The sequence below is a fragment of the Colletes gigas genome, unplaced genomic scaffold (assembly GCF_013123115.1).
Source record: "Colletes gigas isolate AHSC1104 unplaced genomic scaffold, ASM1312311v1 Colletes_gigas_Sc00016, whole genome shotgun sequence".
In the NCBI taxonomy this organism is placed as follows: Eukaryota; Metazoa; Arthropoda; class Insecta; order Hymenoptera; family Colletidae; genus Colletes; species Colletes gigas.
The window spans coordinates 2882820-2901937 of NW_025106645.1; the positions used below are offsets into that span (position 1 = coordinate 2882820).

General features: G+C 39.7%; 2 protein-coding genes and 1 long non-coding RNA gene across 3 annotated transcripts; 1 reads left to right on the top strand and 2 right to left on the bottom strand.

Annotated features, from left to right (window-relative positions):
* Positions 1 to 301: 301 nt before the first annotated feature.
* On the top strand, positions 302 to 3111 carry LOC122400226 (protein twist). The gene is made up of 3 exons (XM_043401578.1): positions 302 to 847; positions 890 to 1304; positions 2975 to 3111. Exons 1-3 carry the CDS (start codon positions 302 to 304, stop codon positions 3109 to 3111), a joined length of 1098 nt encoding a protein of 365 aa, XP_043257513.1.
* Positions 3112 to 10155: 7044 nt separating this feature from the next.
* LOC122400242 lies at positions 10156 to 13877 on the bottom strand. The gene is made up of 3 exons (XR_006259342.1): positions 13633 to 13877; positions 13204 to 13357; positions 10156 to 10448 (listed from the first exon to the last, which is right to left on the bottom strand). It is a non-coding gene; the product is annotated as an uncharacterized LOC122400242 (long non-coding RNA).
* A 1856-nt stretch (positions 13878 to 15733) lies between these two features.
* LOC122400230 (ubiquitin-conjugating enzyme E2 J2) lies at positions 15734 to 18890 on the bottom strand. Its single transcript, XM_043401582.1, has 5 exons — positions 18812 to 18890; positions 18271 to 18743; positions 17942 to 18176; positions 17738 to 17866; positions 15734 to 17430 (listed from the first exon to the last, which is right to left on the bottom strand). The coding sequence occupies exons 2-5, from the start codon at positions 18384 to 18386 to the stop codon at positions 17218 to 17220; spliced, it is 693 nt and encodes a 230-aa protein (XP_043257517.1). The 5' UTR covers positions 18387 to 18743; positions 18812 to 18890; the 3' UTR covers positions 15734 to 17217.
* Between the last annotated feature and the right edge of the window lie 228 nt (positions 18891 to 19118).

A 19118-nucleotide genomic window follows, 5' to 3' on the forward strand; every position in this document is an offset into this window, starting at 1 on the left:
CAGAGACGTGTCTTTGGCGAGAAACCTGCTCGAAGATAGTTGGACGTTTCCCTTATCGATAATATATATTGGTAGTGTCGACTCTGAACAGACGAAGAAAGGTCTCGAGAACCAGCAGGCCGACTGTTTCCGCTCCGAGTTTCGTTTCCTCCGGTGTGTTTTTGAGAAAACAACTTAGTGCGAACAGTGGTGGTGAGAGTGTTCGGGGTTTCGAGGAACCGCGTCCACGAGAGAAGAAGAACCCGTAACAGTTCCGAAGAGAATCGCGTCCTTCATGCGTTGACAGTTCCGACGGGAAACAATGCAGACCACGCATCCGGTGAGCCTTCAGTCGCAGCGTATCCAGGGCATTTACACTCTGGACAACAACGACAGCTCCGGTATCCCCCACAGTGCCGGAAGCTCGGCCAGCAACTCTCCGAACCACTACGAACGGTTTTCACCGCCCACACACCTGATGGATCTCAGCAGCCCGCCGGAGCACAGAGATCTACCAGGCTACCAGACCCATCATCACCATCATCATCACCAGATGATCTACCAGCCACCCGCCTACCCGATATATGGAAATCAGGATGAGACGAAGAGGTACCAGGAGCACGCCAGCAATAAGATACTCAGGGACCTTCAGACGGAGGTGACCGAGTACGACAGACGTTTGCACGACAATTCGCCGGGCTTTCTGTCCGATCATAGTCGAGATCACGAGCAGAATCTCTACCTAACACCCTCGCCCCAGATGTACTCGTCCGGTGGCGAAGAGATCGTGCCCAGGCATCCTCAACAGAGCTACCATCACGTGGAGCCGATGGATTACAAGCCAGAGATCGTGGATTACAAGCCTGAGGTTCTCGAGTACAAACCGGAGATCGTCGATTATAAATCCGAGATGGAGCAGCAAAGGTACAAACAATTGAGTGAGATAATGGAACCGTCGTCCTCGACGAAAAGCTACGCGGTCGAGGGGTCCAGGGGCAGCGGGAAGAGGAAGAGGAAGTCCAGCAGTGCCGAGAACGAGTCCGAGACGGAGAGCAACGCCTCCTCGACGAAGTCGAAGTTCAGGAAGAAGAGCTGCGCGACGTTCGAGGAGATCCAGAACCAGAGGGTGATGGCGAACGTAAGAGAGAGGCAGAGGACGCAAAGTCTGAACGAGGCGTTCGCGTCTCTCAGGAAGATCATACCGACGTTGCCCAGCGACAAGCTCAGCAAGATCCAGACGCTTAAGCTGGCCACCAGGTACATCGACTTCCTGTTCCAGGTGTTGCACTGCAACATGGAAAACACCGACGCCGCCGATGATGTTGGTGAGTCTTATTCACTTTCTGAAAATTGCAATTGAGTGACTACTATAGGCCAATCTACTTTCACGATGTTTGCGTTGAATTTAAATTAATTGAGAGTCTTATCTTTTTGTCCGTGATATCGTGTTTAACGCAGCAGCGATTGTGTTATCAACTCCACAGATTTTTCAATGATCCTTAAAACAGGTCCGTCAACCATGATTGTACTGTAACCTTCATGATATAGCGAGGCCGTAAATTTCTTTGGGCATTAAAACAGATACGTATAAACTGCCGAAACAGATAAAGACTCAGGCCACGGTCAGCGCTGGAAAAAAAAGTGTCAACGTATCTACAATACTTAACTATATGTTTACAATATATGAAATCTATGTTTCAATGCTCGAAGAAATTTACACGAAAATCCATATGTTCCCTGCAACAGAGAAACGAGTTTAATCGTTTAGATGTTACCTCATGGTCACCGTTTTTTTTCTAAACACACAGTCTGCTTTCGTACGGGATACTTGAGATCGTTTGGACTAGGTCTATGAAATCCTCTGTCTCCGTAGCAATTCGTAAATATTGTGCCTACGGCGAATCGACTCGAGTACCCGGGAAAACTATGTTTGCCCAAAAGGGTAGCAAGACACTCGCGTAAGAGCTTCTGGGGTGGCGCGCGACTAGCCAGTTTCTGACTCCCGAATCTGGGGACCCCTTCATCGCGAGGTTCTGTTTAATTACACTGCACTGTAAATAAACGCTGACTAGTCCCTCTAAACACGTGGTACTTGGTTACCGATGAACACGCCATGCGACTCTCCCTATATCTTCGTAACAACTGGCTATGGGACACTGCACCATTATTACAATTGTAACTATTAGGAGTATACAAAAAGTTTCTTTTATGTCAGTTTAATACTTAAGGGGGTACCTTTCTAGTAACTTTCGTTTTCCAAAGAAGTTTGGAAGCCACCGTTTTAATTCCTTCGTAAGAATCCACGTCCACGGAGTTGCAACAACTTCCGTCGACGGGACAATTGCGACAGAAATGCGTCGACACGACGAACCGTCCTGCTCGTGGCGGGTAAATCATCCCCCAGTATCTCATTCAGAGGCTGACAGGGTACAAGACGACCTAGTACACGGCAAACCGCGACGAGATACGCCATAACTTCAGGTGACTAAAGATATCGAGACGTTAACTGGTCTGAAGGCACCGATCGCAGTCCCCTTTCAGCGAGCAACCGGGACGCAAATACCAGTTCTTCCTTTTATTTTTGCTGATACGCCGTCGCGTCTCCCCTCGTTTTGCTGTGCGTTTTTTTTTACCAGGTCGGCAGTACCGCGATCTTTTCGGGCCGTTCTTTTGCCAGGGACGCGGCGTTCTTAACTTTCCGATCGTTGATTAGACCTGAAAGATAGGTCAGAAACAATTGTTTGATTGTACGCGAAGCACTTTTCATTTCTCGGTGCAAATATTATAGATGTAGTGAATTCTACACAGTGGCGGATTTACCACGAGACTGACAAAGCCTCAGTTTTGGACCCTCGCTTAGAAAGGGTCGTCAAAGAACTTCATGTTTGTCGATTTTTGGGATTTAATTATTATTAACTTGGCTTGTATAAATTCCCATGTCCATAATTCGAATACCAGAACACTTTCGATAAAAGACCGAATTTTCTTTTTCCAGGTGACAGAAATCCAAGAAGCGCGGTATTGGCTGCGAGAGAAATAACCTCGTCGTCGTGCAGCTATATGGCGCACGAGAAGCTCTCGTACGCTTTCAGCGTTTGGAGAATGGAGGACGATTGGAACTCGAACCTCTAGACAGATCTTCCATCAAAAGCTCCGCGCTTCAGTCACGAGGTAAAAGTCCAACGGCGACTAATCACTCTTGAATTACAAAGAGCAAACGTAAGAAGAGAAGACTAGGTCAATTTCCTATTTTCGCCGGCTCGAAAGTACCGGAATTGCTTATAGGCGTAAAAGACACTAACAAGGGAATATTGTCAAGCAACAATCGTCAATTAGGATGAAGCTTAAACAGTTCTTACGAAAGCATTCGTATTATTCAATATAAACAAAAACATGGAATAACGTTTTTTTTTCTAAAATAGTTTAACTATTCTCTTTTAATTCAAGGCATGTATTTTTATTTTAATAAGTAACTTGAAGATTGATCACTTGGAGATGTTCCCTTGCAAATACACAGCGTTGCTACGCGTTTGAGAATCGGTGGACTCGTGCTCGAGCGAGTTTCTAGGTGCGATTTCCATTTGTTTCCTAGCCAAATCGAGGTGAATATTTCTTAGAATTAGGGCTGGCATTGTAGGATTTTTCTGTATTCGAATATTCGACCATTTGAATGCTTCAACTATTCAAGATTCGGCGAATATAATTGAAATATATCGTTCGAAGACTATGTTGCGGCAGAGTGGGAGTTTTTTTAGTACAGAGTTCGGGAATCGAAGGTCTTCGATCTAGAACAGAGACGAGTAGTGTTTTAAATGCAATTAGAGGGACCACTGTCACACTTCCGCGGATTCAGCGATGAGTAATTAATAACGATCGTTTCTCCTCACCGTCAGGACATTGTTGGCTCTTTGAAATCCAATCGCGACAGTTCATTTCGCGACGCGATAGATCAGCCGGTCCCGCTAGTCTCCGTGATAATGTAAGCCAATAATTTACGTCTTCTCGTCGGTCTATTAACGGTGCGACAAGTTTGGCTGGCTGGCCAATTCCGTCGTAATTTCTGCACCGTGTGAAATCCTGCAATCGTGTACGCTGGTCTTATTAGATCGTGCTCCCCCGCCGTCGGTATCAATCTCAGGAATGATCCGTTCCTGGTTAGAAACGGAGATCGTGAACTACTCCGACTTGCGAATCTTGATTCAGGTGATCTGAAATGAGCATGATCATCACAGTGTATTAGTTAGGGGCGTGATCTGGCTTTAACGTGGCTCGGTTGACCAGTTCTTGCAGCGCTTGTTAACATATATATCAGACTAAATTCATGACATTTTTAGATAATTTTTAATATTTTTCGCTATTGCATCGAAGTGGTGAAGCTGGAGCAGGATAGTAATCGTCGAAATTTATAAACATTTTCCAGCAAACATGTAAAACCGTTTCTTTGTATACGATTAAGTCATTCAATGGTCGATTATTGCTGGGATTTCCGACATCATTTTCTCTTGCTACTTTCGCTACCTCTCGAAACGTTGGTGGCGAATCCGTTAGGGTGAATTTATGGCCTCGGGAGTGGATGCCTCGAGTACTGCTCTCTAACTTTGTTCCGTGCTTTCACCGTAGCAATCGATTCTAGTTTCTGTTATAACCAATTGTGAAAATGAATATTAAATTAAAATATTCGCTCTACATTTTATGTCCAAATCAGCTGATTTAAATTTTTAAATGAAAACATCACGAATAAATTAATATACGAAGCAACTCGAATCTCCTTTAAAATCTTCCTTTTCTGGTTGAACGACGAGCACGGTTGCGTCATTCGTTACAATTTTACAAGTTCTTTTTACGACCGAAGATGCACAGTCCCGACGCTGTGGAAACAAGCCCTAACCGGCCGACAGAGTAGATGAAACTTAAACAAAACAACGGCGGAGCAGCGTTAACGAGCATTTTGGCGCCGTTACGTCGGTCGGTGCACGATTTTTTCTCTTCCCTCCCCCTTACTCCCTTCGAACCGTTCGGAGGAGGATTCTCTTCGATATCAGGCCGACGGGAGCTTTGTTTCTGAATCGAACCAACGACCGTGTGAATATATCTCGAACGCGGCCGGTTATTTTAAACCGACGGAAGGAAAAGTTGCGCCGCGTTTGACTGGCTTAACGAAGACACGCCGCGTTAAATCCGCCAGCGTCTTTATTGCGGCACTGAATCTTCATGAAAAAACGCCATCCTTCCAAACGAGGTGCCATCGGCGTTCCCCTCGAGAAGCTGTCACGATCGCCAGAGAATGCTCGGGGAGTATGCACGTTCTTTTTTCGTCGCATGCCTTCTTTCGGAAAGTTTTTCGAAAGGTCTGCCCGACGTACAATACTTTTTCTTCGCGAGTCTCCCGGAGGACGGAAGAAATAGGCAAATGGTCGATTTAAAAATAATACTATAACCCTTGTGTCAATAACCGGATACCAAGACGTACTCTTTCTCACGTTTCATTACAAAACGGTTAATGTTCTTGTAATACCGCAAAATCGGTTTGGATCCTCGTTCCATAGACGATTCTGATCTTTTCACGATTCTTTTTTTCATCGCAGCGAGGGAAGACTGTATGAATTGGATGGTTGGTCGGTACCGTCTCGTTTCCGTTATTGAAAGAAGGATTTTAATTGCAGACTTAAACATTCATCAACGTTTCTGTTCGACGACTGTCGCCGAGGACACCTTTAGTAGGCGCGAATATTCTTTTTCGCGACGACGTGCGCCGGTGCCAACCATAAATCTCTTTGAATTCAATTAGCCAGGAAGTCTGACATCCCGTGACTTCTCGGGGAATCAGGACACCCAATGATGCTTCCTCTGCAGTTCTCTTTGCAAGAGCAAACTCATCCTCCAGTCGCGAGACGCCCTGAAAAACGCATCGGGCGCGTCTTATTTCCGTCCTTGAAACCATTTCGCATTTAGTAACTGGGCTGGTTCATTTCTTTCATTTCGTCATCGATCGCTGGATCAAGTTCTTCTCTTATGTCTCCGTGATATTTCTCTCATAGCAACGTCTCAGAATTGGTAGAAGTTTTGTTGTTTCAATGGCAACAGGAGGAAGCAGTAAAGTATGTTGCTGGAGCAGTTATACCGAGAGAAATTATTATTACGACCGATACACTGTACGCTATGTCTTAGAATCTCTAACACTAATTTCATAGTATAATACTGCAACATTACTTAATATACTCACAATTGCTATTTTGGCAGTCACGATTACGTCTTGCATCTAAATCAACGCTTCGTGGCTGAAAATCGCGCCAAGATTTTCGATCATAATTCAGACATCCCATTTCGGTCCAGTTCTTTCTAATTTCGACGCTAAATTGTACATCCTCTGGTATCGCCCGTAGCCAGCCCAAAGAACATAGTTGCTACCGAAATTATAGAAACGAATGAATCAAGTTCTTAGTATATTATCTCTGACAAAGATCTAAACTGTCCTTACTCGTACCAGTTCTCTGTCCAAGATTCTAGGAGATTTTGTATCAGATCCAAAAGAAAGATCCCCTTCTCTCTTCCTAGGAGGGACGATCCAATCGACCGGCGAACAGAATCGTCCAATGACGGTTCGAAAACTTTTTGAATTCAATCCCAAGTCTCGCGTAATTGTCAGTGATTCGTGGTCTACTAAAAATACGGCTCCAGAGACGAGCAACCGAGTGACAATCCCTCTCTGAATCCCGCGCTGACATCCATCGTGCCCGCCAAGTTACTCAAAACAATGTTTGACACAACGTTAGCCGAGATTCACTGCCCCGATAATGGATCGCTGATGGTCTTTGGTCGTTTTTAGCTGATAGAATACGAAATCCGCGCCCTCGAGAAGCGTGACAGTAATTCCGTTGCTCTCTCTTGATTCTGAACACCGTTCGGCCGAGTATTTTCTAAAATGTAAATACTATTTGGTAAATTGTCCAAGATAATCGACGACTTCCTAAAGTTACTACGTTATAATCCCGCCGAAATGTATAAATTATAGAATTCTGGCGGGAACATACAGCGGACAAAACGATTATGGGTTCACGCCAAAGGATCGCCTATTTAAATTACTTCATAGTTTCGTTACATAATGTTATATTAGTAATTTTAATTTTATTCGGTAATTGCATTCTTCTTAAACGATTCGTTTTTCGAAATATTTTATCAATTCGATATAAATGAAAAAGGAACTCGATATGAATTATACGACGCCAAAATACTGTGACTTTTATTATAGACAGTCTATTTAATTCTAAGGAATAGTTATACCGATCGATGTATATTTTATGAGAAATATATTAGATAAGAATCGAAGACATGTTGAAAAAACATTGAGGGAATCAAAGATAGTGTAAATAATGTTTGACGGCGTCTATCGAATTTATCTTTATACTTGTTTCTCGATGAAGCAAAGAAGAGAAGCAATTTTGCATTTTTGTTTCCTTTCGGTGCACAGTGATCTCGATTAAATATTTTTATTTTAAAAAAAGGAACAGAAGATTCTAATATTCTTGAAGATTTAATATGTTAGACTATATTTTGTAGAGTGCAGTGTTTAGAGACACAGAAAGATAATGATCCTCTCTAGTTTTGATAAAAATTGTGATTCTGAAGCTATTGTGGAATTCGAAATTGCTATCTATAGAATATCTAAAAAATACTGTAGACATTAAGGTGGTGGTCTGTTTCTAACAAGATACTTTATACATAGAGATAGAGCACCTCGATAATTCTTTTCCATTTCCATTTAAATCGAGGAGATGAAACGTGCCTTGTATATATGTAATACGGAAAACCTATTTAATCGTAAGCATTTCAAGCTGCCTTCGAGTGCCTTGAACATACAGCTAACAATACCAAAAACTCTGTATATAGTCGACGTAAGTTAAGTATGTAACGTTAAGATCCATTGTATATTTTCGTACAAGAGACTGTAATATAATAGTATGTATATTTTCACGAACGATTTACCGCCTAAGTTAAGACTAGATTAAGTTTTACGTATGTACAACAATGGCCGGAAGACGCAATAATTTATTATTCCTCGTTCTGAATCTGAGGGCCAGCGACGAGGACCTTTGTAAATATTCTGTAAATAATTCGTGACGATTCTTTCGCCGCGAAATTTTTTCGTTTTTTAATTACACGTTGTCCAAATTAAAGAATAAGCTTGACGACCAAATCGAAAACTGAAATATTCGACGAGCTTATTTGTTTACGTTGTATTCAGTAATTTTCCATAAAGACAACGTTAAGATGTACGTATTCACACTGTTAGAATAGTATTAATAATTTAATGTTCCCTTTCGCAACGAAATGGTCAAAATGGTGGACGAGTTCCAAGCAAATTGGTGTAAGTCGATCGAAAAATATTCTTTAATTTCTTTTTCTCGAAAACACTGATGTAAACTTTGTAACAATGTTAACACAACGATATTGAAGGTTTATTTCCTAGTTATTTAAGCTGTTGACTTACACCGATGCTTAAACCATGTTAAGACGCGCGCCATCTTTGTGGAAGTGGCGTTTTCCTGCAGTTTTTAGCGGATACAGCGAAATTTAGATTTCCATTCCTTAAACGGCGTGTCGTTCGTGCATTTTATTTGTATATGATCGAGCGTCTTTCTAATGTACAGTATTTTTATATCGATTGCGAGCACTGCAATAAATGATCATCGGACCTGAATTTTATCGCCTTTCATTCCCGTCTTGTCACTATCAGGTTTTCATTTTTTATTCTGGTAATTCAAAATTAACAACGCAACGCTTCGAACAAAATAAACTCAAAATAACGTAAAACGCGATACAGCGCAAAGAGGGACATTTTTTCGATCGATTGAGAATCTTTTAAGGTAATCTTATCGTTCAAAAGTCTTGCTTGATTTCGATCGGTCAATGAACAAAAATAAAAAAGAATTCTTTCAACCCTAAACGTCACGCGGTCTCGACCGCGCTGAAAGACGTTGCAGAAGCTGGTAGCGTTTAAATCTCAGTGTTGCGTTACGTTCGACTTCTGACGTCACGGATGCTCGTAACGACTCGCGCCACAAACATACGGATATTCCCAGATCGTAAATTCGGGTTAGCGCGAGGAGACGAGCAGGGGCGGAGTGGAGGGAAACGAAATAGCGACGAGAAAGAGGCGATAAATAATTTACCGAACGACGTCCGATGGCGGACTTAATGGATTAGACGTGCCAGTGCAAATATTATTGCAAGGAAACGGCGGCCAGCGACGCCCAGTCTGCCTTATTGGCCAAAAACGATGTCAACCAATCGTCCTTCGGCCAATCCGCGAACACCGGATGTTTGCTTCGACCTCTTCGACCGGTTGTCGCTCCCCCTCCAACGCGATGCCGCCACCCTAACAGCGAACGTGAGCGCAAAACGCGACAAACAGGCTGATGTAATTCACCTACTTGCCCACCTCTGCCGACCTCCTAACCCTTCTACGACCAACCAAAATGCTTGGAATTCGAAAGGGTTCCAATATAAAAAGGGAATAAATTTGTTCCATAGCATCTTCCACTTCGTAATTAACTTCTTTTTGACCATTTTTGTTCTCATGCAACGAAATCGTCATTGCAAATGATATAATCCTTCGAGAACCGTCTTCCGCGATTAGCTTAAATAATCTCGGGCAATTCGTTTGACTGTATAAAATCTTTTGTTACCCCTTCGCGACTGGAAGCGAATCCGTAGGGTAGTCGTGATCATAAAGCGGCCACCGGTAACTGAAAGACCTGTCACATTCTCTCATGGTGATCCCAGAAATCTGAGAAACCACCTAAACTAAACATAGCGACCCACCACGCTTCACCGGTTTATTTACGAACGCGGGGATTCTGATGGAAATCCTGACAGCGTTCTATGCACGACTGTAGACCATTTTTCTCTTTTTTCTTCCCTTTCTCCAACTGGGACTTTGCTTTTTCAATTTCAATGCGGTCCGATATGTCCTCCATATTACATACGTGTTAAGCTAATTCAGTAGTACACCAGGAAAGGGTGCTAGGATACAATTGCAACCTCTTTCCAATGCTACAAATATCCATTTTTTATATGCAATAATCGCGGCAGATTCATCTAAACGAAAGACATCATCGTTATTTTTTTTTAGAAATAAAGCTGTCGTTCAAACGAAATGCAACGTTATGTTGGGGGTCGCGTAGTGTTACGAATACGAACAAATATTAAAATTTTAATTATTCACTATTTTACTGGCACCACTTAAAATCGACCTTGTGGTTATCCTAAATTTAATTTAAGTGGAGTTGCATATTTACACAAAGTCTCCCGTTTCAATGGATGGCCAATTAATCTCCAACCCTACCACTTAGGTACGAGTGCTTCAACAACCACTTCATCCTACCATCGGGAGATCAAGAATCCTCATTCCTCGTCCACTCGTCAAGTCCTTCGGGGTTGCGAAGGTATAAGCTCTCCCTCTCCTCCACCTATTGACCAAAAAGTTTACACTTGAACCTCGACGACTGAAATCTCTATAAGATTACAATTTTGTTCATTCCCTTCGATTCAAAATACAACCCCCCTCCCTTTGAGCTCCTTCAGATTCGTTACTGTCCGTGTCACCCACAAAAGGCTGGAACGGAGTCCGCGATCGTCAGGGATCAATTCCGCTAACTAAACGGAAGATAACTCCTGGCGTTCTACCTTAAAGAGGAATTGGATGAAGGTTAAAGAAAAGAGAGTGTGCGACAAGCGAATCGCGATGGAGGAAAGGGAACGGATAAGGGGGCTGGTAGACGCGACGGAAAGACTTAACATCTGTTCTCTGTCTTTTCCTACTAAATCACCGCAATTTCTGTCACTCCTTTCGTTTTCCCTCGGATGATGAATCGTCCGTCGTTAGTGCCAACGACTGGCCCCTGTACAGTCCCCACCGTGCCGGACGTATATATATCTGAATAGAAGCAATCCAATGGCACGGCATTTATTCGAGCACCGGGGAGAAACCGTTTTACGCCAGCAGTAAACCGTTCTACGGCGGTTTGTGCCACTTCAACGGGACGTAGGTAAATACACCAGCGTGGAAACCACCCTATCAGCAATGCCTGGACGCCGATAGACGCCGATGGAAATAGAAACCGGCGAAATGTCGCGGTCTTCCGTCCTTGTGCTTTTACAGGGGACGACGTTTCTATCGGAACACCAGCACTATTGCTGGATGTAACGGCTTAACAGGTGCGATTTTTATATGCTGTAAAACAAAACTCAATCATATTACTAAAAGATTTCTGCTCTGAGAAAATAATAAGGAAGTCATACGTTAAATAATTAAAACTTTATTAAGTTGATAAAAAGCACGTTCCTTCCACGGAACATCGCCATATTTCGGTAGCCGATTCGGTTAAGTTCCTCGGGCTCCCGGGCTCCGCGAGAAACACGGATACCAGTGGCGGCTAATTAAGCGGCATAATGAGGTCGTTCCACGAGTTAATTATTTTTGTGACACGGATGAACGGTCCTGTGCGATCGTAGCTCGTCCGGCGGCAGGAAATGGGGACGTAAAATGATTCCCCGAAACTGTTTCGAACCGATTGACGACACTGTACGTCACTTTGCCGCCTCGTGGGCCAATTTCAAATGAATTTACAGTGGATAAAAAAAAGTATTTGTACACCTAGCCACTTATAAATTAGAGTAAATATAAACAACTCGACATAGCTACCTTTTCTTCCGAGATAATATTTATTAGCCGCGTTAGATGCAGAACAAATCGTGCTTGTGCAAAAATATTTGAATCGAAAATACGAATCAACAGAATGCAAAGTAATCTGGTTCTTCGTATAAAAGCGTTCAAGATAGGTACCTAAACAGAAATTATAAGACAGTAGAGATTAAACATTTCTTGGAGAAACCAGCGTAATTTCTTTAACGTAATTTCACATATAAAATAGACCAACCGACTCGACAAATCCAAACACATAGAACGGAACGGAGCCACGTCGCAGACATGTGCATCTTATTTTCGCAGGATCTCAGGCGAAACCAAAGTGTCCTGGCGCCTACTGCGATGATTAACTCTCGAGGGGCGTTCTCGAAACGAAAGGAGGTCGTACGGGGAGGTTCGAAACCGTGGCCCCAAGAAGGAAGAAGTTACGCGCCACGTAGAATACGACTTCCTTGTTATTTCGTGGCCGAATAAATTGCTGTTTGCTTCTTTTGCGGGATGTTTTCGTGGATTAAGGTGGATCTACCAACGACCAATCCACAGGAAGCCTCTACGACAGATGCAGAACCGTTTCAACGCGAGGGAAACTAAGCGCGGGTGAGTTCTAAGTAAATATTAAAGCACCAAGCTGTTGCTCACAGCTTTGCCGGTGTTGAATTCGTAAAGGAAAAGTATAGTCTGTCTTGTCCATAGGGTGATCCATGTACACACAGAATTACAAACCATTCTCTTAAAAACTATGTAGACGTTGATATCTTTTGTTTTTAAGTTAAGGGGTAAGACCACTGTAAAAACCTGAAATAAAGCGTTTCTTTGCGATTTTTTTTGAACGGGTGGAAAAGTGAGTGGATAATAATATTCAAGAATGTTATTAACCATGTCGTTAAGTGTTACAAAAAAAAAATATTTATTTAAAAATAGTGTTGAATTGAGTGTAACTGACGCAAATTTGTATCTGGAAAAAACAAAAAATTTTCTCTTAATCTACATGAGTATAGCTAGAGAAATACGTAGGGGATCTTCGATAAGTTAATTTTAACAATATTTATTGATAAATGATTGGCCCATTTTTTGTACAAAATTGAACTTTTTACTTCAAATGCTCGCCAATCACACAAAAATTAATGTTTCAAAAAACCCCTACGTATTTCTCTATACTCATGTAGATTAAGAGAAAATTTTTTCATTTTCACACGCTTTGCGAGCATGGCTCCAGCCAGCGTCGTCATTTCGCACTATTTTTGAATAAATATTTTTTTTAAACACTTAACGACATGGTTAATAACATTCTTGAATGTTATTATTCTTTCATTTTCCCATTCATTCAAAAACAGTCGCAAAAAAACGCTTTATTTCAGGCTTTTACGGTGGTCTTACCCCTTAACAATTTAACTATCACCATATTGCTATGAGCATATGAAATAATGTAGGCAAATTTTGTATTTGCCTCGCTTTTCGTGAAACCAAGCCGCGGTTATAATATAGATGGCGATATACACAAAACCCGTGGTATGTACGATAAATAGCGCGGACTCTCAATGAGAGCGTCAGTGCGCGCGAAGCCTTGGAATAGTAAATAAAAGTTCGTAGACAGAGCTCGGCGGTAAGTATATTTTTTTTTTTCCGACCACGCCTCGTCCATCGATTGTCTTCCTTCTCGACATAACCTCCCTGCAATAAATTTTATTTTATCCTATATGAAAAATAAAGTTTATACAACATCGATTGTATAAGTTTATCATTAATATCGCGGCTCTACAAAGAAACAGAAGTTTCGATATTGAATCGTCTCAAACTACAACCGTAGGAAATAGGCCCTTATTACAAGTAACTCCTCAATTGTTTGCATAAGACAGTCGTCGTTATTTGAACTGAAATTCGTACTATGACATTTATCTCGAAATTCCAAGTCCGGTCGCGGATCTAGTAACATATAAACACAAAACCTGTAAGAAAGCTTGAAGCTGTCTTCGCAGGATGCATCCTTCCTCCCGAGCGCACACGTACAAGGGACCATTCAAAGAAAATCCTAACTGTTTACCGTTGCGGTAAACTGCGAGCTATCTCACGAACCTCCTCCCTTCCCATTCTCCTTCGCTCGCTGACGATCGATAAACTGTGAATGGTTCTTTACACGCGTCGCTCAAAAACAGTGGGACACGTCTCCGTCCGCGAATGAATCAGGTGAATCCAAAATTGCTACGCATCAAAACAATCATCGATCAAATCTGTGGTCAAATTGCAAAGCCTGATTATGTCACTTTTTCGTCAAAATTTAAATATGTGTTTTTTTCACGTGGATCTAGATGAAATTTATTAGTTTGCAAAAGATGGTACCTGTTTGTCGTTTAATTTCAATGAGAAACGGATCAGCAATTCATGACGTATCAAATCTGTTATTCTAAGATGGCATACCATAATATGTCATATTTGTATAAAATCTCTGTAGGATCCTTCTTCTTATACCGTGATAGGATCCAATTTCTGACGAGCACTAAAGCTAAAACGCCATCTATTTTATGGTGGACATCGTAAACTGTACATGTACATTTCTTTTGGTAGCAGTAGGAACCCAACACCGCTGTTTATGAAATCTATAAACACGAGAAAACAGACTAGAATCCAGTGGGGCCCCAGCGTGGTACTTTAGGGTTAAGGTTTAACCTGCATGACATCACAAAATTCTCACAAGTAAAGGATGTTATAGGGGAGAGGGCAATAGATATAAAACATAGTTGTTTCATTGTTATTAAAATATTCTCGTTATCGATTACGTAACGATCTCTTCAAACAAAAAATCATTTGGATCGAAGTAGTAGTAAATTAACCTTCAACAAGGCCCTAGACAATAATCATTACTTTTCCATTCGTTTTAATGTTAAAAATAATATATTTATAAAACGTAGAAACATAGAAAAGATTAAAACTATTCTATTATAGCGTTAAAATTATTATATTATATTTAAAGAAAATTCTGAATTTCTGTACAATATAATTAAAATGTACTTAACCTAATGTTGAATGAGAACAAAATTAAATAATTTAATTTATTGTATACATTTTAATTTCTGCATTAAAATGGAAGCTATACGATCTCTTGCACTCGGGGCTTTGCAATATTTTTTAAATATTCCAAGTTTTAGAACATCATGAGTACTAGACAATTGTCTGTTTTGTCTCTGTCATAAGCCGCCATTGGATCGACGGATCATTTTCTTCAAAATTATATTTTTCAACTAAGTTCGCTGGTGTTTTTTTTTTTATTTTTCTCCTAATAAGACTACACGTATCTATCTTTCGTGTATAATATTTTAGTTGATATCGAGAAAACTTCAACGGCCTGTAACATGTGACCTTGAAATGATAGAGTATAAAAATTTGTTCAAAATTGTAACGTTATGTTTCGAACACAAACTTTGGTATTTAAGGTTATTCAAACGTCGTACTGTTACAGGGGCTCGACTTGGTTTTGATGTCAATTAAGTCATTATACACTAAAGAAAATGATTCCTCCCTAGAGTGATTATATTAGGATTCCCTGCTTGCATACTAAAGTATTGTGGAACACGGACAATGTTTTTCGAAAACAAAATATGGAAATTGGAAAATAGAGACTGCTCGTATTTTTCAAATTTCTTACCTTAGAATTTTCTGATCAATATACTCTAAATACAAACAAATAATAATAAATAAAACATACCATACAACAAAACGAAATTGCGCAGCGAAGAACAGGTGCAGTTTTGAAAATCGGTTGCAACGACATCTCTGTTCGTCGAACTGCATTAATATAGTTACGATAAGAAACCGCGACTTTTTGTCTATCGTCAGGTAACTGAAACTTTAACACTTTTAATTATAACGCGTACATCGTATTTACACGTTCATTCAGTAAAGTAGAAACAGTTTTTTCACGAGCACACACGAGTAGAAGGCACAAGTATAAACAAGCACGCGTTATCTCGAATTCTTGTGCAGAAAGCGAATAAACGATCGATTGAAATCGATGGTAAGCGAAGACAAATATTTATTTAATATTGCGCGTGTTTAATGTTGTAATTAATGCGAATACGTTCATTTCTTGCAAAAGTAACGTAACATCCGCAATAACTTTTGTTTCGAACGAATCATAATAAACGATGGCACAGTTAAACTAAACGACGAGCGCACCAAATTTTCTAATTTTAGCTTTCGTGTTAATTCTATGCTTTTTTTTTTATTATATCGTACACCCTATTTAATTGTTCGAGTAATGAATAAACGATGTAAGATATGTAACAAAGAAAAAAAATTGACGCATTTTCTTATGTACGAAATTGTTACATTGTTTAATTCATAAATAAAATTGAGGCAGTTTTATGTAACATAAATATCGACTTACAGATCCTATTTCAGTTCTCGTTAGTGTTCTTGGTACACATTGATTGTTAATTATTTTGTATAATGTTACGTTGTTAATCTATAAGTTTAAATTAAATTAGAATCCGTTCTTATACCTTTAGCGAGCACACGTGATATACATACATTGTACATTCAGAAAAGCAAGATTACGTGCTTATTTTTTGAAAATTGATTTTTTAGCAGTACTATCCGGATAAAGAATAAATACTGACACTGATCTCCAGATTTAAGATAAGTTCGTATTCATCAGTTATGTATTTCTTACTAACCTGTTACACATATTTACAAGATCAACATTTTTCACTCGTGATATAAGCTATTTCATTAAGCTCAGTCCAATTCAGTTAAAAATTTTGACTTAGTTTCATTGGCACATCGCAAAGACAAACATCAGCTATTTTATTAACGTAAGTTTGTGCAATTATTTCTTCTTTTATAAGGCTATAATATATCATGGGGCGAAACTTATCATAAGTACACAAATGAATTGGAAATGGAAGTACGAAAGCTATATCAAAATTATTTGATGTTCATTGATTTGGGTCAACGATTGTAACGCGGGAAGCCCCTACGATCTTATTATTCTCACTCTCTCACTCTTTTTCCTTGTTTTCGCTTTTGCTCTTGTACATAATTTATCAAATAATTGCTAAGTATAGGTGGTCCAAGAACTATGCTTTGGAAGTTCGCGTAACAGAATTCAACTTGAGTTAATGATATTGATTGAAAGAATCTGAATCGATAACGGTGTTAAATTCTCAGAAACAAATAAAACCATACGACGCTTTGTTTCCAATACTAAACATTTGGATGAAAATCCAATAAATTTTTACGTTTGACTTGCTGTTATCGTGTTTAAAATTTGCAAATATAGTACAACTTGTATTTTACAATTAACCTTCATGAAAATCTACCAAACATCCACAGTATACTAGCATAGTCAAAACCGAAAGGTTGCATAGTACCATGTAGATAAGTAGATGAACAGGCATGTTGAACTCTAGAAGTTTATACCTCGATCACATTCTTAAGATCTTTACTCAAGATCTGCACGCACTGTTATCACAACTTCTTCTTCTTTCTTATTTTACCTAAAAATCAGAGATGACTGCATTGCGTTCACTTTTAGCTTATTCCATAGCGATGCTCGTCAAAACGTGTTTCACTATATAAACAAATGCCGCAAAGCCGACAATAACAACGAGATTAGTTAACACTCTGTTCAATGGGCTTTGATCTGTTTGAAAGTGATTTTGTGACAAAGATGAACCATTAGGTATATTACAGTGATTTCTCGCCTGTTTTTCCAACTCTTTTCTACGTTCTAACTCTGCTCTTATAACCTGTAACATAAATATTAAATTGGTCATATATACAGTAATGCCCACATAAGTGACCAAGCTCGGGCCCGGCCGCGGTCATTTATGTGGGCATGGTTACTTCTCAGAATTCAATGGAGATAAGGAAAGAGGACATATATATGATGTATCGATAACGACCGACGTCAAGTTACGCTCGACACGCTCGATGGTCGAAGCCGCTTGGCTTTTAAGAATTGGTAAGGATCACCGCGGTCATTTAAGCGGGCAAAAATGCGGTCACTTATGTGGGCACTACTGTACATAATAAATATAGAAGCATTAATAATACCTCAACGGTTTCTGGAAAGAGCTCGCAAAACATCTTGTCCTTTAAATTATATGCCAAACTCTGGACAGCCAATTGTTTTTTTTCATAATCTGTTGTGTTAATACTACCCAGAGTAGGACTTTTTTCAACCTACCATAAAAATAAACATTAGACATTAAACTTTAGTTTAAATATTGATATGTGTTAATGTATTTAGTTACACACCATGAAACTTAGCAGTCCAATAAGTATAGTAGATACACTCCATGCTGGATTCCATGTATCCGGATGAAAGTCAGAAATAGATAAGCATAATTTAGTATTAACTTTAAATCGACCATTTGGTGTACGCATATAAATGCTAGGAGGCTGAAATGGAAATTCTCCAGGAAATATAAGCTTCCCATGATAAAATCCTCCTTCGTACGGAGTTCCCTCTGGACCTTTCACTACATAGTGCCTACAAAAAATATTACATCATACTCATTATCATTCATTATTACTCTATATTTCTAGACACCTACTAATTGTATTGAAATACTTAAAAAATATACCATTCTAATATATTGGAAGGTACTGGTTCTGCAAGGACATAGGGTACAGGGTCCTTCTTCAGACGCAGATAATCCTGTTTTAATATTGCTGTAGCACTGTTTGCTTTTCTGTTCATATTGATAACAAAGTTTATTACAGATGCTATGTAAATATTTATTTATCTCTTGATAGGCAATGTTTCTAATATTTTAAAGAGTATTTCCTTGTCAGAAAGTCCTTTGTGCAATACTTCTTTCTTCTATGTCTGTCAGTAATGTAACACCTTTTGGGTTAATCCCAGTGCTGAAGTAATTCATAGAGCCATAATATCCACATAAGTTTCAATTTAGAAGGTTTGCAACGTGTTTTACGCATGAAACGTATCGTTAAAAATCGTACAGTTTATTGTAACCTGCACATGTGAAGGAATAAGTTTATAAATGATTTGAAACAGGTTACGTTCCACTTGTCGATCAGTGTCAAAAGTTCGAAACTACACTGAAAATAATTTATTATAGAATTGAAAACTGTTCGGTGAAAATCTTTTGATTATCTACCTACCGAATATTCACAAATGACACTAAATTTGACAGCAATTCTTTCATGACAGAAAACATATGACTATGAAAACCACTGAAATATTTTAATTCTCGCAATCAGTGCTACCAAGTTCGTTTGACATATGGTGTTCAATTATCTGAACAATTGTTAAATCATTGTTTTTTGAGTTAGACGTTTACACTTGACACTTCGTCGGTATTTATCTTTTTCCTATCAAAAGTGTAGCGAAAGGAATAATTCAATGATTATTTGAAAATTTTCAATTAACGCGGATCCTAGTAATCATTTGGTAGCATCAAACAAAATA

What these genes read in the sequence shown, in the direction of transcription:
- LOC122400226 (XM_043401578.1), top strand. Translation starts at nt 302, where the DNA reads ATGCAGACCACGCATCCGGTGAGCCTTCAGTCGCAGCGTATCCAGGGC. An exon ending in TCGTGGATTACAAGCCTGAG is followed by an intron (nt 848 to 889) that starts GTTCTCGAGTAC and finishes TATAAATCCGAG; the next exon opens with ATGGAGCAGCAAAGGTACAA. An exon ending in CGACGCCGCCGATGATGTTG is followed by an intron (nt 1,305 to 2,974) that starts GTGAGTCTTATT and finishes TTCTTTTTCCAG; the next exon opens with GTGACAGAAATCCAAGAAGC.
- LOC122400230 (XM_043401582.1), bottom strand. Translation starts at nt 18,386, where the DNA reads ATGAACAGAAAAGCAAACAGTGCTACAGCAATATTAAAACAGGATTAT. An exon ending in CCTTCCAATATATTAGAATG is followed by an intron (nt 18,177 to 18,270) that starts GTATATTTTTTA and finishes TATTTTTTGTAG; the next exon opens with GCACTATGTAGTGAAAGGTC. An exon ending in TCTTTCCAGAAACCGTTGAG is followed by an intron (nt 17,431 to 17,737) that starts GTATTATTAATG and finishes TTTATGTTACAG; the next exon opens with GTTATAAGAGCAGAGTTAGA.